Genomic DNA, 19,254 nt, shown 5'->3' on the forward strand with positions numbered 1-19,254 from the left:
TGAAAGATATCAGAGTATTTATTGATGAATAAATCACACTTACAGAGCTTTGTTGGAGGCTTTGACCACTGGCAGCAGCCTCAGAAGAGCCTCCTCTGAAGCAGAGTATTTCTTCAGGTCAAACACGTCCAGATCTTTTTCTGATGACAGTAAGATGAAGACCAGAGCTGACCACTGAGCAGGAGACAGTTTATCTGTGGAGAGACTTCCTGATCTCAGGTACTGTTGGATCTCCTCCACTAGAGAATGATCATCCAGTTCATTCAGACAGTGGAACAGATTGATGCTTCTCTCTGCAGACAGATTCTCACTGATCTTTGTCTTGATGTACTTGACTGTTTTCTGATTGGTCTCTGAGCTACTTCCTGTGTGTGTCATCATGCCTCGTAGGAGAGTCTGATTGGTCTGCAGTGAAAGACCCAGGAGGAAGCGGAGGAACAAGTCCAGGTGTCCATTTGGACTCTGTAAGGCCTTGTCCACAGCACTCTGGTAGAAATGTGTTGATTTGTCTCTGAACACTTCAGACCACCACGATGTTGTTTGTTCTTCTGACAGCAGGTTGACTCCAGAGTTGATGAATGTCAGATGGACATGAAGAGCAGCCAGAAACTCCTGAACACTCAGATGGATGAAGCAGAACACCTTGTCTTGGTACAGTCCTCTCTCCTCTTTAAAGATCTGTGTGAACACTCCTGAGTACACTGAAGCTGATCTGATATTGATGCCACACTTTGTCAGGTCTGATTCATAGAAGATCAGGTTGCCTTTCTGCAGCTGATCAAAAGCCAGTTTTCCCAGAGACTCAATCATCTTCTTCGTCTCTTTATTCCAGTTTGAATCGGTCCCAGCTCCTCCATCGTATTTGATGTCCTTCAGTTTGGACTGAACCACCAGGAAGTGGATGTACATCTCAGTCAGGGTCTTGGGCAGCTCTCCTCCCTCTCTGGTCTTCAACACGTCCTCCAGAACTGTAGCAGTGATCCAGCAGAAGACTGGGATGTGGCACATGATGTGGAGGCTTCGTGATGTCTTGATGTGGGAGATGATTCTGCTTTCCTGCTTCTTGTCTCTGTATCTCTTCCTGAAGTACTCCTCCTTCTGTTGGTCAGTGAACCCTCTGACCTCTGTCACCATGTCAACACACTCAGCAGGGATCTGATTGGCTGCTGCAGGTCGTGTGGTTATCCAGAGGCGAGCAGAGGGAAGCAGTTTCCCCCTGATGAGGTTTGTCAGCAGCACACCCACTGAGGCGGACTCTGTAACATCAGTCAGGATCTCAGTGTTGAGGAAGTCCAGAGGAAGTCGACACTCATCCAGACCGTCAAAGATGAACACAACCTGGAACTCTTTAAACCTGCAGATTCCTGCTTCTTTGGTTTCACTGAAGAAGTGATCAACAAGTTCCACCAAGCTGTACTTCTTCTCTTTCAGCACATTCAGCTCTCTGAAGGTGAATGGAAACATGAACTGGATGTCCTGGTTGGCTTTGCCTTCAGCCCAGTCCAGAGTGAACTTCTGTGTTAAGACTGTTTTCCCGATGCCAGCCACTCCCTTAGTCATCACTGTTCTGATTGGTTCATCTCTTCCAGGTGGGGCTTTAAAGATGTCTTCTCGTCTGATTGTTGTTTCTGGTCTGTTTGGTTTTCTGGATGCTATTTCAATCTGTCTGACCTCATGTTCATCATTGACCTCTGCAGTCCCTCCCTCCATGATGTAGATCTCTGTGAACATCTGATTCAGAAGGGTTGGGTTTCCTGCTTTAGCAATCCCCTCAAACACACACTGGAACTTCTTGTTTAGGTTAGTCTTGAGTTTACGTTTACAAACTCCAGCAGAACTTCCTGAATGAATACATAATAAAAAATCTCATTAAGTAATTTTGTAAAGAGAAGAGGAACATATTTTGGTCCATCTCTGGAAACATTAGTAAATGTCCCATTAGTCCAGCAAGTTAAATCTTTAGAGAAATCCTCTTACTGCTCTGCAGACGGTCAGCCAGCTCGTCCTGCTTCATTCTCCTCAGGAAGTGCAGTGTGATCTTCAGAAATGCCTCTCTGCTGCTCCTCTGCTCTTCATCCTCATTCTCCTCCTCCCTCTGACTCTCTGAGCATTCTGGGTGATCTGGACTCAGAAGCTTCTGGATCTTCTTCAGCTCAATCTTCACAAAAGTGCCGATGTTCTCCTCCAGCAGCTGGAACAGAAGATTACATGAATGACACAAACTGAAATCATGGAAGCAAACATCAGATCCATGTTGGACAGACTGACAACCCACTGGTATGAAAAGTGCAGCATGGAGATGATTGTGAACAAAATAGATGTAAAAGTAGTTGTTGTACATGTACAGACCATAAATATGGAGTCCAGGTGTGTTTGATGCTGCTGGGCAGACTGACCACTGGGAACCTCTGAGCTCTCCTGGTCCACTCTGTGGAGGAATCAGGAAGAATTAGCTCACATCATGTCTGTCCACACAGAGACAAACACAAGGTAATTTCCTGTGACTAAAGTGTTGATTACAACATTGAATCAGATGGTTTCCCCTGACATGAAAGTGTTGGTGGTGCTGCTGATCCCACTGTGAATCAACAGAAAGTTTTTTTTTTTTTCATTTTGTGATAATTTTTGCTGTGTTACTGCTTATGGCATGCAATTTTGTCAGAACCTTTCTTTTTGGTCAAAATTTTTAAATCCAGTGTTTTTCACTCTTACATGTTTTTTTATACTTGATTGATTCATTTTGTACCCTCTGGACACCTTCGTGGCAAAAATGTACACGCACACAAAAACTGCTATTAAATTACGATATCAATATTGTTTTCTGCTTAAACAACTTCTACCTTGCTCAAAACTACCAAACATTCAATCATTTTCAGGATTTTAACCCTTTAAATGCAAGTTTATTTATTTGAAGTATTTCAATATATATTAAAAAAAAAACAGAAAAAATGATTTTCTTTTCCATATAATGAATAATATGGAGATGGGGCTTTGGTGGAGATTAGAGTCTTGGATATGTTCAAGATTAGCAAAAAAACGGATTTGATTGCATTGTATTTTTTACATAGCATTTCATTTTGTACAAAAGTGGTGATATTTGATATTTTTACTGTATTCCACCAGAATCAACCATTTTCCCTTTGTAGGCATGGAATGATTGTAGTTATGCCAGTTATATTATGGAGCCGTGTGTGTTTGTGTGTGTGTGTGTGTGTGTGTGTGTGTGTGTGTGTGTGTGTGTGTGCGTGTCAGTGTGTGAGAAAGAGTTTGTGTAAATGTAAGCAAGCACTGATCATTTTAGGGGTGAAAAAAGGGCATCTTTTGAAGGATGCATTTCATGTGTCTTTGAAGAGGTGCTTGAATAAAAACATGAAATGCATCCTTCAAAAGATGCCCTTTTTTCACCCCTAAAATGATCAGTGCTTGCTTACATTTACACAAACTCTCTCTCACACACAGACACACACAGACAGACACACACACACACACACACACACACACACACACACACACACACACACACACACACACACACACACACTGCTCCATAATGTAACTGGCAAAAATACAATAATTTCATGCCTACAAAGGGAAAATGGTTGATTCTGGTGGAATACAGTAAAAATATCAGGGGGGGGGGGGGGTCTGGTCATGAACCCACTCACTGAGAACTGGCCTGAAAGTGTTCAGACTCAAATGGCAGAAACACAAACACAGTGACACAAACACTTACCAAGGGTCGCTGGTTCTCCAGGGGGGATGTGCAGATGAAGTTACCCTGGAAGGGGCACTCTGAGGCACAAACATCCCAACCATCCCCCTGGTATTCCCAGTTGGAGAAGAATATTTGGGAAGAATTTAGCCATTCATGATTTTTATCCTACCCTATGGCTATGGGAGATTTAAAATGCTTTTTAATGGGGCTAAAACACCAGATGATATTGGACCAAACCAGGTCCAATATTACATTGAGATCTACAGTTGAAGACTGGTCTCACTGGACAGCTTTCAGATGGAGAGTATAAATATATGTGAAGAAGAAATATGCTGAAAATAAATGTCAAAACTTCTCTGGATACATACAAGTTGAAACATGAATCAGCAATATTATAATATTATTAACAGCTTACATCTTTTCAGCAGAGGGTTGTTGACCTTTAAAGTCAATAAAGTGATCATGTGACCGCTCACTCTTGAAGGACACACAGCTGGGTTCAGGTTCAGCAGAGTCTGGTCTTTGATGGATCCTGTTACACAGAGAGTAAGACCAACAGGGATGGAAATTCACTTTTTATTATTCAGAAACAAAAACTGCTGGAGACACAAGCAGCAACTAAAACAAGATTAACACAAAGAAGTTCAATAAACTATACAAAAAACTGGGTTAAAAAGTTAAAACACCAGAGAATATATTGGACCAAACCAGATCCAATATTTACCTAAAGTCAAGAGATGAAGACTGGTTTAACTGGACAACTTTCAGATGTGAGAATATAAATGGATGAAGAAGAAAGATGCTGAAAATAAACTCCAAAAACTTCTCTGGATACATAAAAGTTAAAACATGATTCAGTAATATTATAATATTAACAGCTTACCTCTTTTCAGCAGAGGGTTGCTCTCCTTTAAAGTCAATAAAGCGTCCCTGTGACCGGTCGCTCTTAAAGGACACACAGCTGGGTTCAGGTTCAGGTTCAGGTTCAGGTTCAGGTCCAGGTCCAGGTTCAGGTTCAGGTCCAGGTTCAGGTTCAGGTCCAGGAGACTCTGGTCTCTTCTGGGTCCTGATAGAAAAACACATTTATTCAGGGTCACATGCTCAGTTAAAGTCTCCGTGCATAAAATATAATATTAATATGAATATGTCTGTAGGCCTAATTATTAACAATTAAATGCCAATAATGCTTTACTTTCTGTCCAAAACTCTATGAAAATATCTTTTGAAATCAGAATTTAAAAAAATCTAAATATAATATTTTAAAATGTTGTCTAAACAGAAAGATATTTTGAGTAAGACAGGAAATTATTTTACAAAAATATTCTCATTTCAGTCATCAACTACAATAATTTCTTTCCACAAAATTACAAAAAAAACAAAAAACAACCCAGACGGGACGTAGTTCCATCCAATGAAACTCGTTCCAGTTTGCTGGATGTTCACAACTCACCTCAATCTTCTTCTTAACATTTCAATTTCCCTTTCCATTGCAATTCTCTCCTTCTGCCATTCAAGTCTCTCCATCAATCCTCTCTCCTCCATTTCAGGTAGCCTCTCCTCCATTTCTATTCTCCTCTCCCTTACAGGTCTTTTTTTAAAGTAGCGGTGGCTCCATGGACCGGTTACTCTTCATGGACACACAGCTGGGTTCAGGTTCAGGTTCAGGATCAAGTTCAGGTTCAGGTTCAGCAGGGTCTGGTCTCTGATGGGTCCTGTTAGAAAGAGAGGAAGACCACTTTTTAATCTCCAGAAACAGAAGCTGCTGGAGAAACTAGAAGCTATCAAGCAGGAAATAAAGTCTGAATCTCTTCACTGAATGATTTCTGCTCTCTGCTCATCCTGCTCTGTCATTCATTATCTTTCTGGGAGAACAGGAACATTGGAAAGACTCCAGGACTAATGTCATCTTTCTGTCCTCTATTGGAGACAAGACTCCATTATGACAATCAATCTCACCTTTCTGTCCTGGGCATCCTCCTGTCATTTTATCTTGGGGCCTCAGTTATAAAACTGTGCGTAGATTCTACTCTGAAAGATTTTGTGCGCCAAAAGTCAGAATTTTAGTACACAAGAACAAAATTCTGGTTTATAACACCTTGCGGATATGACTTATGCGGTCCTCCCATATTGTTATAAATATGGACGTGCGTTACCTCATGCGGTCGTGCACGAGCCTCACGCCCCTCCCAAGATCATCCCATATTTGTCCTAATAAGGTCCATGTTAATCAATCAATGAACAAAGCAGCCTTGTATAGAAGGCCTTGATGACCAATCATGAAACAGAAAAATGGGGAAAAAACCTGATTCAGTGATTGTGAGATGGAGGTGCTCCTAACAGAGGTAGAACATCCAAACTAAATCCTGTTTGGAGGCCTTAACCCTTGTGTGGTGTTCATATGTTTGTTACACAGCCTTAATACTTAACAGATTTAGCTCAATTACCAATGATATTTACATCATTTATGGTTCATATTTGCCATTTACCCCTGTGAGATCACATTAATGATCATATGATCATTTTCGTTTTTTGTGAGAAAACAAGGAAATTCAAATATAAAAAGGTAAAAAATAGAAAAAAGATTTTTGATCATTATTGGTGCTTATTTCTTAGAACTTAATCAGAACAGGTGAAAGTGATTGAAATGTAACAATTTATAACTTTGTGTGGGAATAGCAGGTTCACACACACACACACACACACACACACACACACACACACACACATACACAGACACATACAGACGCACACACACACACACACACACACATACACAGAAATACACACACACACACACACACACACACACACACATACAGATGCACACACACACACACACACACACACATACACAGAAATACACACACACACACACACACACACACACACACACACAGACACACACACACACACACACACACACACACACACACACACACATACACAGAAATACACACACACACACACACACACACACACACACATACACACAGACACATACAGACGCACACACACACACACACACACACACACACACACAGACACATACAGACGCACACACACACACACACACATACACAGAAATACACACACACACACACACACACACACATACACAGAAATACACACACACACACACACACACACACACACACACACACACAGACAGACGCAGAGACTATCATAGGGACGCAAAGACACACACACACACACACACACACACACATACAGACACAGCAGGCCCAGTTAGGAGGAGGACACAGTTAAGTTTCATAGCACCTACAGTTATTACACTGGGGTCCAGTAGACCTGAACACCTCATATGTAATAGTTATGTGTAGGGGGGGGGGGGGGGGTACCGTGTACAGTCATTGAAAATAAGTTATTTTTTATGTTCTTCCAGCCCGGTCTCACGGCAGTTCGTGTAAATGTCACGTTATTTGAATCTATTGATTCGTGTTCACGGGGACGTTTTTCTCGTTTTTTTCGTGTCACAACACGAAAATGTTACGGAGTAGTATAAAAAGAGGAAAATCCACGTAGGGAGGTTGGTCGGGGTGATGGATGGGTCAAACAACACAGGACTTTCACCTGGGCGATCGGGGATCGCGTCTGGCGTGTGGGCCTTTGTTTCCCGGGGATCGCGTGGTGTTTTGTCCCGTGTGTTATTGTGGCACGTCCCCCGTCCCCATCGGCCGTCTCCCGGCGCGTAAGGCACCCTTTCCCCATCCCGTTATTGTAGCTCGTCCCCAGCGGGCCGCCTTGCGGCCGTGTCCCAACTTTTAGAGCATCATTTTCGGGCGTATCCCAGCCGTCTCCCGGCGTTTATTGTGGCGCGTCCCCAGTGGGCCGCCTCCCGGCTTATGGAGCGTCATTTTCGGCCGTTTCCCAGCCGTCTCCCACCGTCCTTTCCCCGAGAAAATAACGTGACATTTACACGTAAAAAACGAGAAAAACGTCCCCGTGAATCAATCAATAGATACAAATAACGTGACATTTACACAAACTGCCGTGAGACTGGGCTGGTTCTTCACAGACAATGAGCCAAGGCCGATGAGTTAAAGAAGAAATAATAAATAGCAGCCGGGCGCCGCGACCGGCTCTGGGTCGGCTTGGAAAGAACGGGATTGTTGGGTTCAGGAAAACAAAAACTGGGATGGGTTCAGAAAACGGGGGTACCATCGGAGTTCTACAAAACCTTGGGAGCATTACGTACGATCACACGCATGGTCAAAAGGTTGCGGAAAACTGGACACATTTTTACGCATGGAAAATCTTTATGAATCCCAACTTTAGCGAGGAATGTTGCGACAGCAAATTTCACCCTGCTTTACGCAACTTTTTCTTGCTTAACAGGTTTTTTTAAATGAGGCCCCAGGACTAATGTCGTCTTTGACCAGAACATTCCTGTCCTGTTTATAAAATTAAGGACATGAAGACACTCCTCCTCCTCCACACATCACTACAACAGTAACAGAGGCATTTAGGTCTCTACATTTTATTCTGAAAGGTCCCAGAGGAAAAATAACAGTGGTGTCATTTTTGTTTAATGTAGACACTCCTTTATAATTATCTCAACTCTTTAAAGGTGTCATAGTGGAGAAATGTAGTCTTGAAATATAACACAGACTCAACCTTGATGACTCAACTCAGACTCGAACACTGGGGACTCGAGACTCGACTCTGAATCTCTCTAATTGGTGAATCCACTACACCACTGGTGTGAAGTAATGAAATTGCACAGAATTTCAATATGCTGGAGAAACTAGAAGCAATCAAGCAGGAAATAAAGTCTGAATCTCTTCACTGAATGATTTCTGCTCTCTGCTCATCCTGCTCTGTCATTCATTATCTTTGTGGGAGAACAGGAACATTGGAAAGACTCCAGGACTAATGTCATCTTTGTACAGAACATTCCTGTCTGGTTCATAAAAATTAAGGACATGAAGACACTTCTCCTCCTCCACACATCACTACAACAGTGACAGAGGCATTTAGGTCTCTACATTTTATTCTGAAAGGTCCCAGAGGAAACAGTAGAGTCCTGTTGTGTCTGACTTTACGCTGGTGGAGACGACGGTTTGTTTTCTGACAGCAGGAGAAAGGAAATAACTAGAGGCCATCTTATGATGGATTCACACCGGCAGAATCAGGCCAGGGGCTTAAAGTTGGCCCTCCTACTCCTCCCCCCTACTTCCTCCCCTCCTACTTCCTCCCCCCTTGCTCAGACCCCCCCGTCTTCAACTCAGCCTTCATTTAGATCTCAGCTACACAGCTGTAAAGTTTCCTGACTGCAGCCTCACGGTTGTGACAGACAGACGTATAAACACCTGGCAAAGTATTTAAAACCTCCTCTGTAGTAGTTCATGTTACAACATGGAGATTTATCTTCAACACAAGAGTCGTCCAAACTTTCTCAGGAAATAAGAAGAGAAGTAGAAACATTATATTTAACTTTACAGAGCCAGAAACTAACCCTGAAGAGACCAAAGACTAACGTGGTGTTAAAGTACCAAACAGCAACTTACAGTTTCTCACACACACACACACACACACACACACACACACACACACACACACACACACACACACACAGGATCTATAAGACAGAAATAAAGGATCTATAAGACAGAAATAAAGGATCTATAAGACAGTAACTCGGCCAGATACCCACACAACATGGCGGTGGATCTTTGTGAATAAGACTCCAGTTTTAATTCATCCCAAGTCCAGTTGTGTTGGTTTCTCTGCAGCTTTCTGCTCTTAAACTAAACTAACCACAGCTGGAGTTCACGAGTCAAACGTTACAGACATTAGAGTTAAATTACCTTCAGCTGGAGCTTCACACGGAGAGAAAAAGCTGCGACACTAAATCTGGAAAGTGAAAGTAAACTTTAAACAGGAAACAAGAGCAGTGGCGGTTCTAGAGGGGGGGGCAAGGGTCCCCCCGTTATATTAAGCCTCAACCCCCCCTCTGGCCCCCCTAACTGTGGCAAATACTTTAATACATCTTTATCCCCAAAAAAGGGATATTATTGATGTGCAGTGATATATGAAATGTAGGTTAACACAGATTGAGTATTCTTGTGTTTATTGTTATATGTTTATCAGTCTTTGGAGAACCAAACCTATGGGGGGATTAATGTATTTGGTTCCCCTGAAATCACATGTGACCCCAGCCTGGCCCCTCCATTTGAAATGGTCTAGAACCGCCACTGAACGGCCAGAGAGGCGCAGCATTACCAAATATAGGAAATAATAAATGGAACTTCTGACAGTTAACATGTAATAACAAATATAATAGAGTTGTTTTTAAATCTAAAGTATGTTTTGATTATAACAGAGGATGGCGTTTTGAGAGTACACACAGACTCCAGGGTGTTTAAAGATGTTTGTCCTGAATTCATTTAAAAACAATGAGACCGGGGGGGGGGGGCCTCTAGCTCACCCAGTAAGAGCAGCATGTTGGCTGAGTCCTGCAGCGGCGCCGGTTCAAATCTGACCTGCTGCCCTTTGCTGCGTGTCGCCCCCCCATCTCTCTCCCCCTTTCATATCTATCCTCTTTCACTATAATAAAGGGAAAAGCCCCAAAAAAATAATCTTTAAAAAAACAATGAGACCGTTGGCTGGTTGGTTTACTCCAACATTCATCCAGACGCCTAACTGCACTAGTTGGAACAATATACAATACTTAATATAATATAATACTAAATCACAATATCAGTAACGTTATCTCCAAATAACAATATTTCCATCGGCTGTTCTTCAGTGGAAAGTTTATATTCACTGTACCAACGGCGCCTTTATACTCACATAACACATACACTAAATGGGGGTATCTGTCATTTTTACAAATATATACTAAAGTAAATAATACATTGACTTTACCACTCTCATTGAGGCTTTAAAAAGCACTGGGAAGTCGGTTTTTATTTCGGGCCCACTTCCATCTCTAGGTCGCGGATCAGGCCTCTTTAGTAGACTACTCTCCCTTAACACCTGGCTCCAGCTCACATGCAGTATTCACAGGATAGGTTTTATTGACAACTTCAATCTGTTTTGGGAACGTGGCTCCCTGTTCAGCAGGGATGGGATTCATCCCAATACACGCGGAAGCCAGATGCTACGTGGAAATTTGCACCACGCCCTGCATACCCAGACCTCTGATTGACTGTTTACATCCCGTAAACACTCCCACAAGCACACTGACCAGACACACTCTCCCAAAGTCAATAATCAGAGATACAGCGCTACACGCCCCTCTGTGCTCCCTTCAGAGCAATCACCCATTCATAATCCCATAACCACCGTGTCTGTCCCCCGACTGAGACCGTTTAAACCAAACGCTAACAAAAGAGGTGCTATACTAAACAACCTAATTGGAATTAAAACAACCACTGCAACGACAGAACAGAATAGGAAAATCAAATGTGGACTATTAAATATTAGATCTCTGTCATCGAAAGCATTATTGGTAAACGAATTGATATCAGATAACCACATTGATTTATTCTGCCTCACCGAAACCTGGCTGGGCCATGACGAATATGTTAGTTTAAACGAAGCCACTCCTCCCAGTCATAATAATACCCAAATTCCACGAGGCTCAGGCCGAGGAGGGGGAGTTGCAGCCATATTTGACTCAAGCCTGTTAATTAATCCTAAACCTAAACTAAATTATAACTCGTTTGAAAGCCTTGTTCTTAATCTTCAACACCCAACATGGAAAACAGTACAGCCAATTATATTCGTTGTTGTTTACCGAGCACCAGGTCCATATTCTGAGTTTTTATCTGAATTCTCAGAGTTTTTATCATGCGTAGTCCTTCAATCAGACAAAGTACTTATTGTAGGTGTTTTTAATATCCATGTGGACATTGAGAGCAATAGCCTTAGTACTGCTTTCAATTCACTGCTAGATTCTATTGGTTTCAGTCAGAGGGTGCATAAGGCCACGCACTGTTTTAACCACACCCTCGACCTTGTGCTAGAATATGGCATCAAAATTGACGATTTAATAGTATTTCCGCAGAATCCTTTATTATCAGACCATTTTTTAATAACTTTCGAATTCCTACTACCAGACTATACGAAATTAAATAAAAGTTTCTACACTAGATGCTTATCTGACAGTGCTATAGCTAAATTTAAGGAAGCTATTCCAACAGCACTTAACTCAATGTCATGCCTTAATATAACAGAGGACTGTTACGTTAACTCTAGTCCCTCCCAACTTGATAACTTTGTAGACGCTGCTACGGCCTGCCTACGGACTACTTTAGACTCGGTTGCTCCTCTCAAAAAGAAGATGATGAAGGAAAGGAAACTAGCACCTTGGTATAACTCCCAAACTCGCAAATTAAAACAAATCTCACGAAAACTTGAAAGTAAATGGCGTTCCACCAAACTGGAAGAATCTCGTGTGGATTGGCAAGACAGTCTGAAAAATTATAGGAGGGCCCTCAGAAATGCCAGATCAGACTATTACTCAATACTAATAGAAGAAAATAAGAACAACCCAAGGTTTCTTTTCAGCACTGTAGCCAGGCTGACAGATAGTCACAGCTCTATTGAGCCATCTATTCCTATAGCTCTGAGCAGTGATGACTTCATGACCTTTTTTAATGATAAAATTATAACAATTAGAGAAAAAATTCATCACCTTCTGCCCACAGCTTCCAACGACTCACCATTGGGCGCAGGAGGGCTAGAGAGAACGATAAGACCTGATACTTATTTAGACGGCTTTTATCCTTTAGACCTCCAACAGTTAATGTTAAGGGTCTCTTCAGCTAAGCCAACTACCTGTCTCTTAGACCCCATTCCAACGAAGCTACTTAAAGAAGCACTACCCGTGGTCAACACCACATTACTAGATACGATCAATATGTCCTTATTAACGGGTCACGTACCGCAGTCTTTTAAAGTAGCTGTGATAAAACCTATTCTGAAAAAACCCACCCTCGACCCTGAGGTCTTAGCCAACTATAGACCTATATCTAACCTCCCGTTTGTCTCCAAGATCCTTGAGAAAGTAGTCGCTAATCAATTGTGTGACTTTCTGCATAGAAATAGTCTATTTGAAGACTTTCAGTCAGGATTTAGAAAGCATCATAGCACAGAGACGGCACTGGTGAAAATCACTAACGACCTTCTAACTGCTGCTGACAAAGGACTTGTCTCCGTACTTGTCTTATTAGATCTTAGTGCTGCATTCGACACTATTGACCATACCATCCTCTTACAGAGATTGGAACATTTAGTTGCCATTAAAGGAATCGCACTAAGCTGGTTTAAGTCCTATTTTTCTGAGCGATCCCAATTTGTTAATATTAACGATAAACCATCCAAATACGCTAAAGTTAGCCATGGCGTTCCTCAAGGCTCAGTGCTTGGACCAATTCTATTCTCTTTATATATGCTTCCTCTAGGCAATATTATTAGGAAACACTCAATTAACTTTCACTGTTACGCAGACGACACCCAATTATATCTGTCAATCAAGCCAGACGAAAGCGGTCAGTTAGCTAAACTTCAAGCGTGCATTAAAGATATAAAATCCTGGATGACCCATAATTTTCTGATGTTGAACTCAAACAAAACGGAAGTTATTGTGCTGGGACCCAAGCACCACCGAACTTCATTATCTAAATATATAGCTACCCTAGATGGTATTGCCCTGGCCTCCAGCACTACTGTCAGAAATCTAGGAGTCATTTTTGACCAGGATCTATCCTTTAACGCCCACTTAAAACAAACCTCAAGAACAGCCTTTTTCCATCTTCGTAACATTGCCAAAATCAGGAACATCCTGTCTCAAAACGATGCTGAAAAACTAGTCCATGCATTCGTAACTTCCCGGCTGGACTACTGTAATTCTTTACTATCAGGCTGCTCAAATAAGTCCCTCAAGACCCTCCAGCTGATCCAGAATGCTGCAGCACGTGTTCTGACAAGAACTAACAAAAGAGATCACATTTCTCCTGTATTAGCTTCTCTGCATTGGCTTCCTGTAAAATCCAGGATTGAATTTAAAATCCTTCTCCTGACCTACAAAGCACTAAATGGTCAAGCACCATCATACATAGAAGAGCTTTTAGTACCTTATTGTCCCACTAGAGCACTGCGCTCCCAGAACTCAGAGCTACTTGTGGTTCCTAGAGTCTCTAAAAGTAGAATCGGAGCCAGAGCCTTCAGCTACCAGGCTCCTCTCCTGTGGAACCAGCTCCCAACTTGGGTTCGGGGGGCTGACACCGTCGCCACATTTAAGAATAAACTGAAAACCATCATCTTTGATAAAGCTTGTAGTTAGGGAGTGAGGAGTTGCAGCATAGTAGAGTAGAGTAGAGGGAGGCAGGAAGTACAAGCCCGTTCCGGCAGGGGAGAGTACGAGCCCGGTCCAGGGCCCCTCTCTTTAGCCTGCCTCTCTTAGTTATGCTATTATAACTCTAGACTGCTGTGTGAAGCTCCTTCCAAGGACACAATGAGCCGCTCCCTCTTCTCTCTTTTCACTTGTCTCCTTTTGTGTGCATCTTAGTCCCAGAAATGCCTGTTACTAACCTAGCTCTGGGGAGTTTTCTCCCCGGAGTCCCTTTGCTTCTTCTTCACCCAGAACATCGCCTTGGAATTGGGTGGCACCTACACCGGGGGTCCTGGGTGCAGCTGACGCTATGGACTTACTACACCCTGCTACGCTCTGCGTTTCCCCGCAGTGTCCGACTGCGTCCTGCCGCGTCCAACCGCGTCCACCCAGGCTGCTGTGCCACACTACACCCCGTAACGCCCTGCTGTGCCCTACTATGACATGAACTACTATGACTACCATTGTGATCACTGCTTCACTATCTTTATTATGACTATTATTGCCACCATTCACCACTCCCCCAACTGGTGCCGTCAGACACCGCCTACCAAGAGTCTGGGTCTGTCCGAGGTTTCTTCCTAACAAAAAAAGGGAGTTTTTCCTTGCCACTGTCGCAATAGCTACTGCTAATGCTTGCTCTTGAGGCAACCACTGTAATAGTTGGGGCTTCGTAAAGTACAGAGTTTGGTCTAGACCTACTCTATCTGTAAAGTGTCTCGAGATAACTCTTGTTATGATTTGATACTATAAATAAAATTGAATTGAATTGAATTGAATTATATGTTAGCCCATAAGAGAGAGAGGGAGGAACAGAGTGAACGAGATATTGACGCATCATATTCTAGTGTTGTAGAAAATGGATCTTTCTCCTGAGTAACATTATCTTCTGCTTACTTTTAAGGCAAAGAGTACAACTGTTAATTTGTTAAATGATTAGTAGCCTAATCCTTGAATGGAATGATTATGACGGCTCCAGTTCAGAGCAGTGGTCAGTTAATGTATATATTTAGGCTGCTTACACATTCAGTCGGTCCGTGATCGTCTGCTACACTTTCTCTCACTGTTTCATTACAGCGGCCGTGTTTCTTTTCTTTTTATACAAATAATGTGTTTCACGTCATCATACTTCCACAAGAAGCTGCTGCTCACTCTGTATAAAGTATGAACAATGCGTATTCTCCATTTTGGCATCAGGAAATCTGTGATCGACCTCGCGGTCTTTTGAGGAAAGCCGTGGACGCGCATCTACCTGAATTACTTCAGCCTGACTAGACCTAGTCTCTCCTCTTCATCCTGACTAGACCTAGTCTCTCCTCCTCATCCTGACTAGACCTAGTCTCTCCTCCTCAGCCTGACTCGACCTAGTCTCTCCTCCTCAGCCTGACTCGACCTAGTCTCTCCTCCTCAGCCTGACTCGACCTAGTCTCTCCTCCTCAGCCTGACTCGACCTAGTCTCTCCTCCTCAGCCTGACTAGACCTAGTCTCTCCTCCTCAGTCTGACTAGACCTAGTCTCTCCTCCTCAGCCTGACTAGACCTTCGTGAAACTCACCACGCCAGGATGCTCAGATCAGACTAGGTCAAGTCTCGCTTTATCAGTTATCCTGGATTTATAAATTCTGCTTTTGTGAAACAGGCCCCTGGCAAAGTATTTAAAACCTCCTCTGTAGTAGTTCATGTTACAACATGGAGATTTATCTTCAACACAAGAGTCGTCCAAACTTTCTCAGGAAATAAGAAGAGAAGTAGAAACATTATATTTAACTTTACAGAGCCAGAAACTAACCCTGAAGAGACCAAAGACTAACGTGGTGTTAAAGTAACAAACAGCAACTTACAGTTTCTTCAAACAGTCAGAAGAGTTGATGAAGAAGAGCTGATGAAGAAGAACTCAGGTGAGTTGTTTCCTGATGAGTCACAGCTCCACCTGACAGGAAGCAGATTTTCACAATAAGAGCTTTGTTTCTTCTCTCTGTGTAACTGTGGTTGTTGTTGTCAGTGTGTGTTTGTTCTTCCTTTGTACTGTGAATGCAACACGAGGGACTTTCCACACGTCTACGGAGGTTACACACACACACACACACACACAGACACACACACACACACACACACACACACACACACACAAATTCCACCCTGCTTTACGCAACTTGTTCTTGCGTAACAGGTTTTATAAATGAGGCCCCAGGACTAATGTCATCTTTGACCAGAACATTCCTGTCCTGTTCATAAAAATAAGACATGAAGACACTTCTCCTCCTCCTCACATCACTACAACAGTAACAGAGGCATTTAGGTCTCTACATTTTACGGTTTGTTTTCTGACAGCAGGAGAAAAGAAATAACTAGAGGCCATCTTATGATGGATTCACACCGGCCAAATCAGGCCAGGGGCTTAAAGTTGGCCCTTCCTTACTTCCTCCCTCCTACTTCCTCCCCCCTTGCTCAGACCCCCCCCATCTTCAACTCGGCCTTCATTTAGATCTCAGCTACACAGCTGTAAAGTTTTCTGACTGCAGCCTCACGGTTGTGACAGACAGACGTATAAACACCTGGCAAAGTATTTAAAACCTCCTCTGTAGTAGTTCATGTTACAACATGGAGATTTATCTTCAACACAAGAGTCGTCCAAACTTTCTCAGGAAATAAGAAGAGAAGTAGAAACAATATATTTAACTTTACAGAGCCAGAAACTAACCCTGAAGAGACCAAAGACTAACGTGTTGTTAAAGTATCAAACAGCAACTTACAGTTTCTTCAAACAGTCCAAAGAGTTGACGGAGAAGAACTCAGGTGAGTTGTTTCCTGATGAGTCACAGCTCCACCTGACAGGAAGCAGATTTTCACAATAAGAGCTTTGTTTCTTCTCTCTGTGTAACTGTGGTTGTTGTTGTCAGTGTGTGTTTGTTCTTCCTTTGTCCCGTGAATGCAACACGAGGAACTTTCCACACGTCTGTGGAGGTTACACACACACACACACACACACACACACACACACACACACACACACACACACACACACACACACACACACACACACACACACACAGACACAAACTATCTTTAACTTTCTCTGAAACAAAACGTAATTTAAACGGTGCCAGATGATGTTTAAAGAGTTTAAGTTAAAGTATATTTTAAACGTTACAGACGAGTTAAATTACCTACCACCTTGTTTTTCCAGATTCTCTAGACATGATTGTTCATATTTCCAGTTCTAGTTTGAATTTAAAACTTGAAATTAATTAAAATCAATACTCACAAATAAAAAGTGAAGACTAACGTACTGGACTGCTCTGATTGGAGGGTTTCTCACGCTGCAGCTCCACCTGGAAGACCTCTGGGACACCCAGACATCTTATCGTGTGTCGACTGAAACCTTCGTCTCTGACAGCAAAACAACAAACCTGTTTCAGCTTCAACAGGAGGAGGAGGAGGAGGAGGAGGAGGAGGAGGAGGAGGAGGAGACAGAAAGAATCCTGTAGAACCAGAAACACTGTGCCAACAGAGATCAGAGGAGCAGTAACTCTTCATAACAACCAGCAGTGATAAACAGGAAATTAAACTTCAGTTAAAAGTTATTTTAACTGTTAACAAACAACGACATGATGAATTATAATGTTACTGATTATTGGTAATGTTGTCATTTGTTATTTTAGAGAGAAATACCAAAATAAAGAACAATCAAACTAACCCAAACACTAACACAGCCTTAATAATTACCAGATTTAGCTCAATTACCAACGATATCATCATTTATGGATCATATTTGCCATTTGCCCCTGTGAGATCACATTTATGATCACATGATATTTTTCATTTTTTTTTGTGAGAAAACAAGGAAATTCAATTATAAAAAAGGTAAAAAATAGAAACAAGATTTTTGATCATTATTGGTGCTTATTTCTTAGAACTTAATCAGAACAGGTGAAAGTGATTGAAATGTAACAATTTATAACTTTTTGTGGGAATAGCAGGTTCACACACACACACACACACACACACACACACACACAGACACACACAGACGCACACACACACACACACACACACACACACACACACACACACACAGACACACACAGACGCACACACACACACACTGACACACACAGACACACACAGAGACACACACACACACACACACACAAACACACAGAGACACACACACACACACACACACACACACACACACACAGACACACAGAGACACACACACACACACACACAAACACACAGAGACACACACACACACACACACAGAGACGCAAAGACACACACAAATACGAACAGACACAGAGACACACACACACACACAGACACACACACACACACACAAATTTCACCCTGCTTTACGCAACTTTTTCTTGCCTAACAGGTTTTATAAATGAGGCCCCAGGACTAATGTCATCTTTACACAGAACATTCCTGTCCTGTTCATAAAAATAAGACATGAAGACACTTCTCCTCCTCCACACATCACTACAACAGTAACAGAGGTATTTAGGTCTCTACATTTTATTCTGAAAGGTTCCAGAGGAAAAATAACAGTGGTGTCATTTTTGTTTAATGTAGACACTCCTTTATAATTATCTCAGCTCTTTAAAGGTGTCATAGTGGAGAAATGTAGTCTTGAAATATAACACAGACTCAACCTTGATGACTCAACTCAGACTCGAACACTGGGGACTCGAGACTCGACTCTTGAATCTCTCTAATTGGTGAATCCACTACACCACTGGTGTGAAGTAATGAAATTGCACAGAATTTCAATATGCTGGAGAAACTAGAAGCAATCAAGCAGGAAATAAAGTCTGAATCTCTTCACTGAATGCTTTCTGCTCTCTGCTCATCCTGCTCTGTCATTCATTCTCTTTGTGGGAGAACAGGAACATTGGAAAGACTCCAGGACTAATGTCATCTTTGTACAGAACATTCCTGTCTGGTTCATAAAAATTAAGGACATGAAGACACTTCTCCTCCTCCTCCACACATCACTACAACAGTGACAGAGGCATTTAGGTCTCTACATTTTATTCTGAAAGGTCCCAGAGGAAACAGTAGAGTCCTGTTGTGTCTGACTTTACGCTGGTGGAGACGACGGTTTGTTTTCTGACAGCAGGAGAAAGGAAATAACTAGAGGCCATCTTATGATGGATTCACACCGGCCAAATCAGG

The 19,254-nt window shown here is 42.3% G+C and overlaps 1 protein-coding gene and 2 long non-coding RNA genes across 5 annotated transcripts in view; 2 read left to right on the forward strand and 1 right to left on the reverse strand.

Annotated features, from left to right (window-relative positions):
- Window positions 1-17,029, forward strand: part of LOC118495137 — a 470,232-nt gene extending 453,203 nt beyond the window's left edge. Inside the window, exon 3 of the long non-coding RNA XR_004897456.1 lies at window positions 16,829-17,029. This is a non-coding gene — a long non-coding RNA (uncharacterized LOC118495137). The remainder of the gene's footprint in view (window positions 1-16,828) is intronic.
- Window positions 1-19,254, reverse strand: part of LOC116034886 (NLR family CARD domain-containing protein 3-like) — a 972,843-nt gene that overhangs the window by 447,960 nt on the left and 505,629 nt on the right. The window contains exons 9-12 of the mRNA XM_036001609.1: window positions 4,131-4,247; window positions 2,350-2,428; window positions 1,978-2,191; window positions 44-1,841 (exon numbers count right to left, since the gene is read on the reverse strand). Coding sequence (XP_035857502.1) covers window positions 44-1,841; window positions 1,978-2,191; window positions 2,350-2,428; window positions 4,131-4,247 — 2,208 coding nt within the window. The remainder of the gene's footprint in view (window positions 1-43; window positions 1,842-1,977; window positions 2,192-2,349; window positions 2,429-4,130; window positions 4,248-19,254) is intronic.
- On the forward strand, window positions 4,524-4,950 carry LOC118495134. Of its 3 annotated transcripts, none has more exons than XR_004897453.1 (2): window positions 4,524-4,704; window positions 4,759-4,950. It is a non-coding gene; the product is annotated as an uncharacterized LOC118495134 (long non-coding RNA). The 3 variants fall into 3 exon arrangements; XR_004897452.1 differs by having other exon boundaries at window positions 4,528-4,698; window positions 4,741-4,950; XR_004897451.1 differs by having other exon boundaries at window positions 4,545-4,698.

Source organism: Sander lucioperca, chromosome 5, assembly GCF_008315115.2.
Source record: "Sander lucioperca isolate FBNREF2018 chromosome 5, SLUC_FBN_1.2, whole genome shotgun sequence".
Classification (NCBI taxonomy): domain Eukaryota; kingdom Metazoa; phylum Chordata; class Actinopteri; order Perciformes; family Percidae; genus Sander; species Sander lucioperca.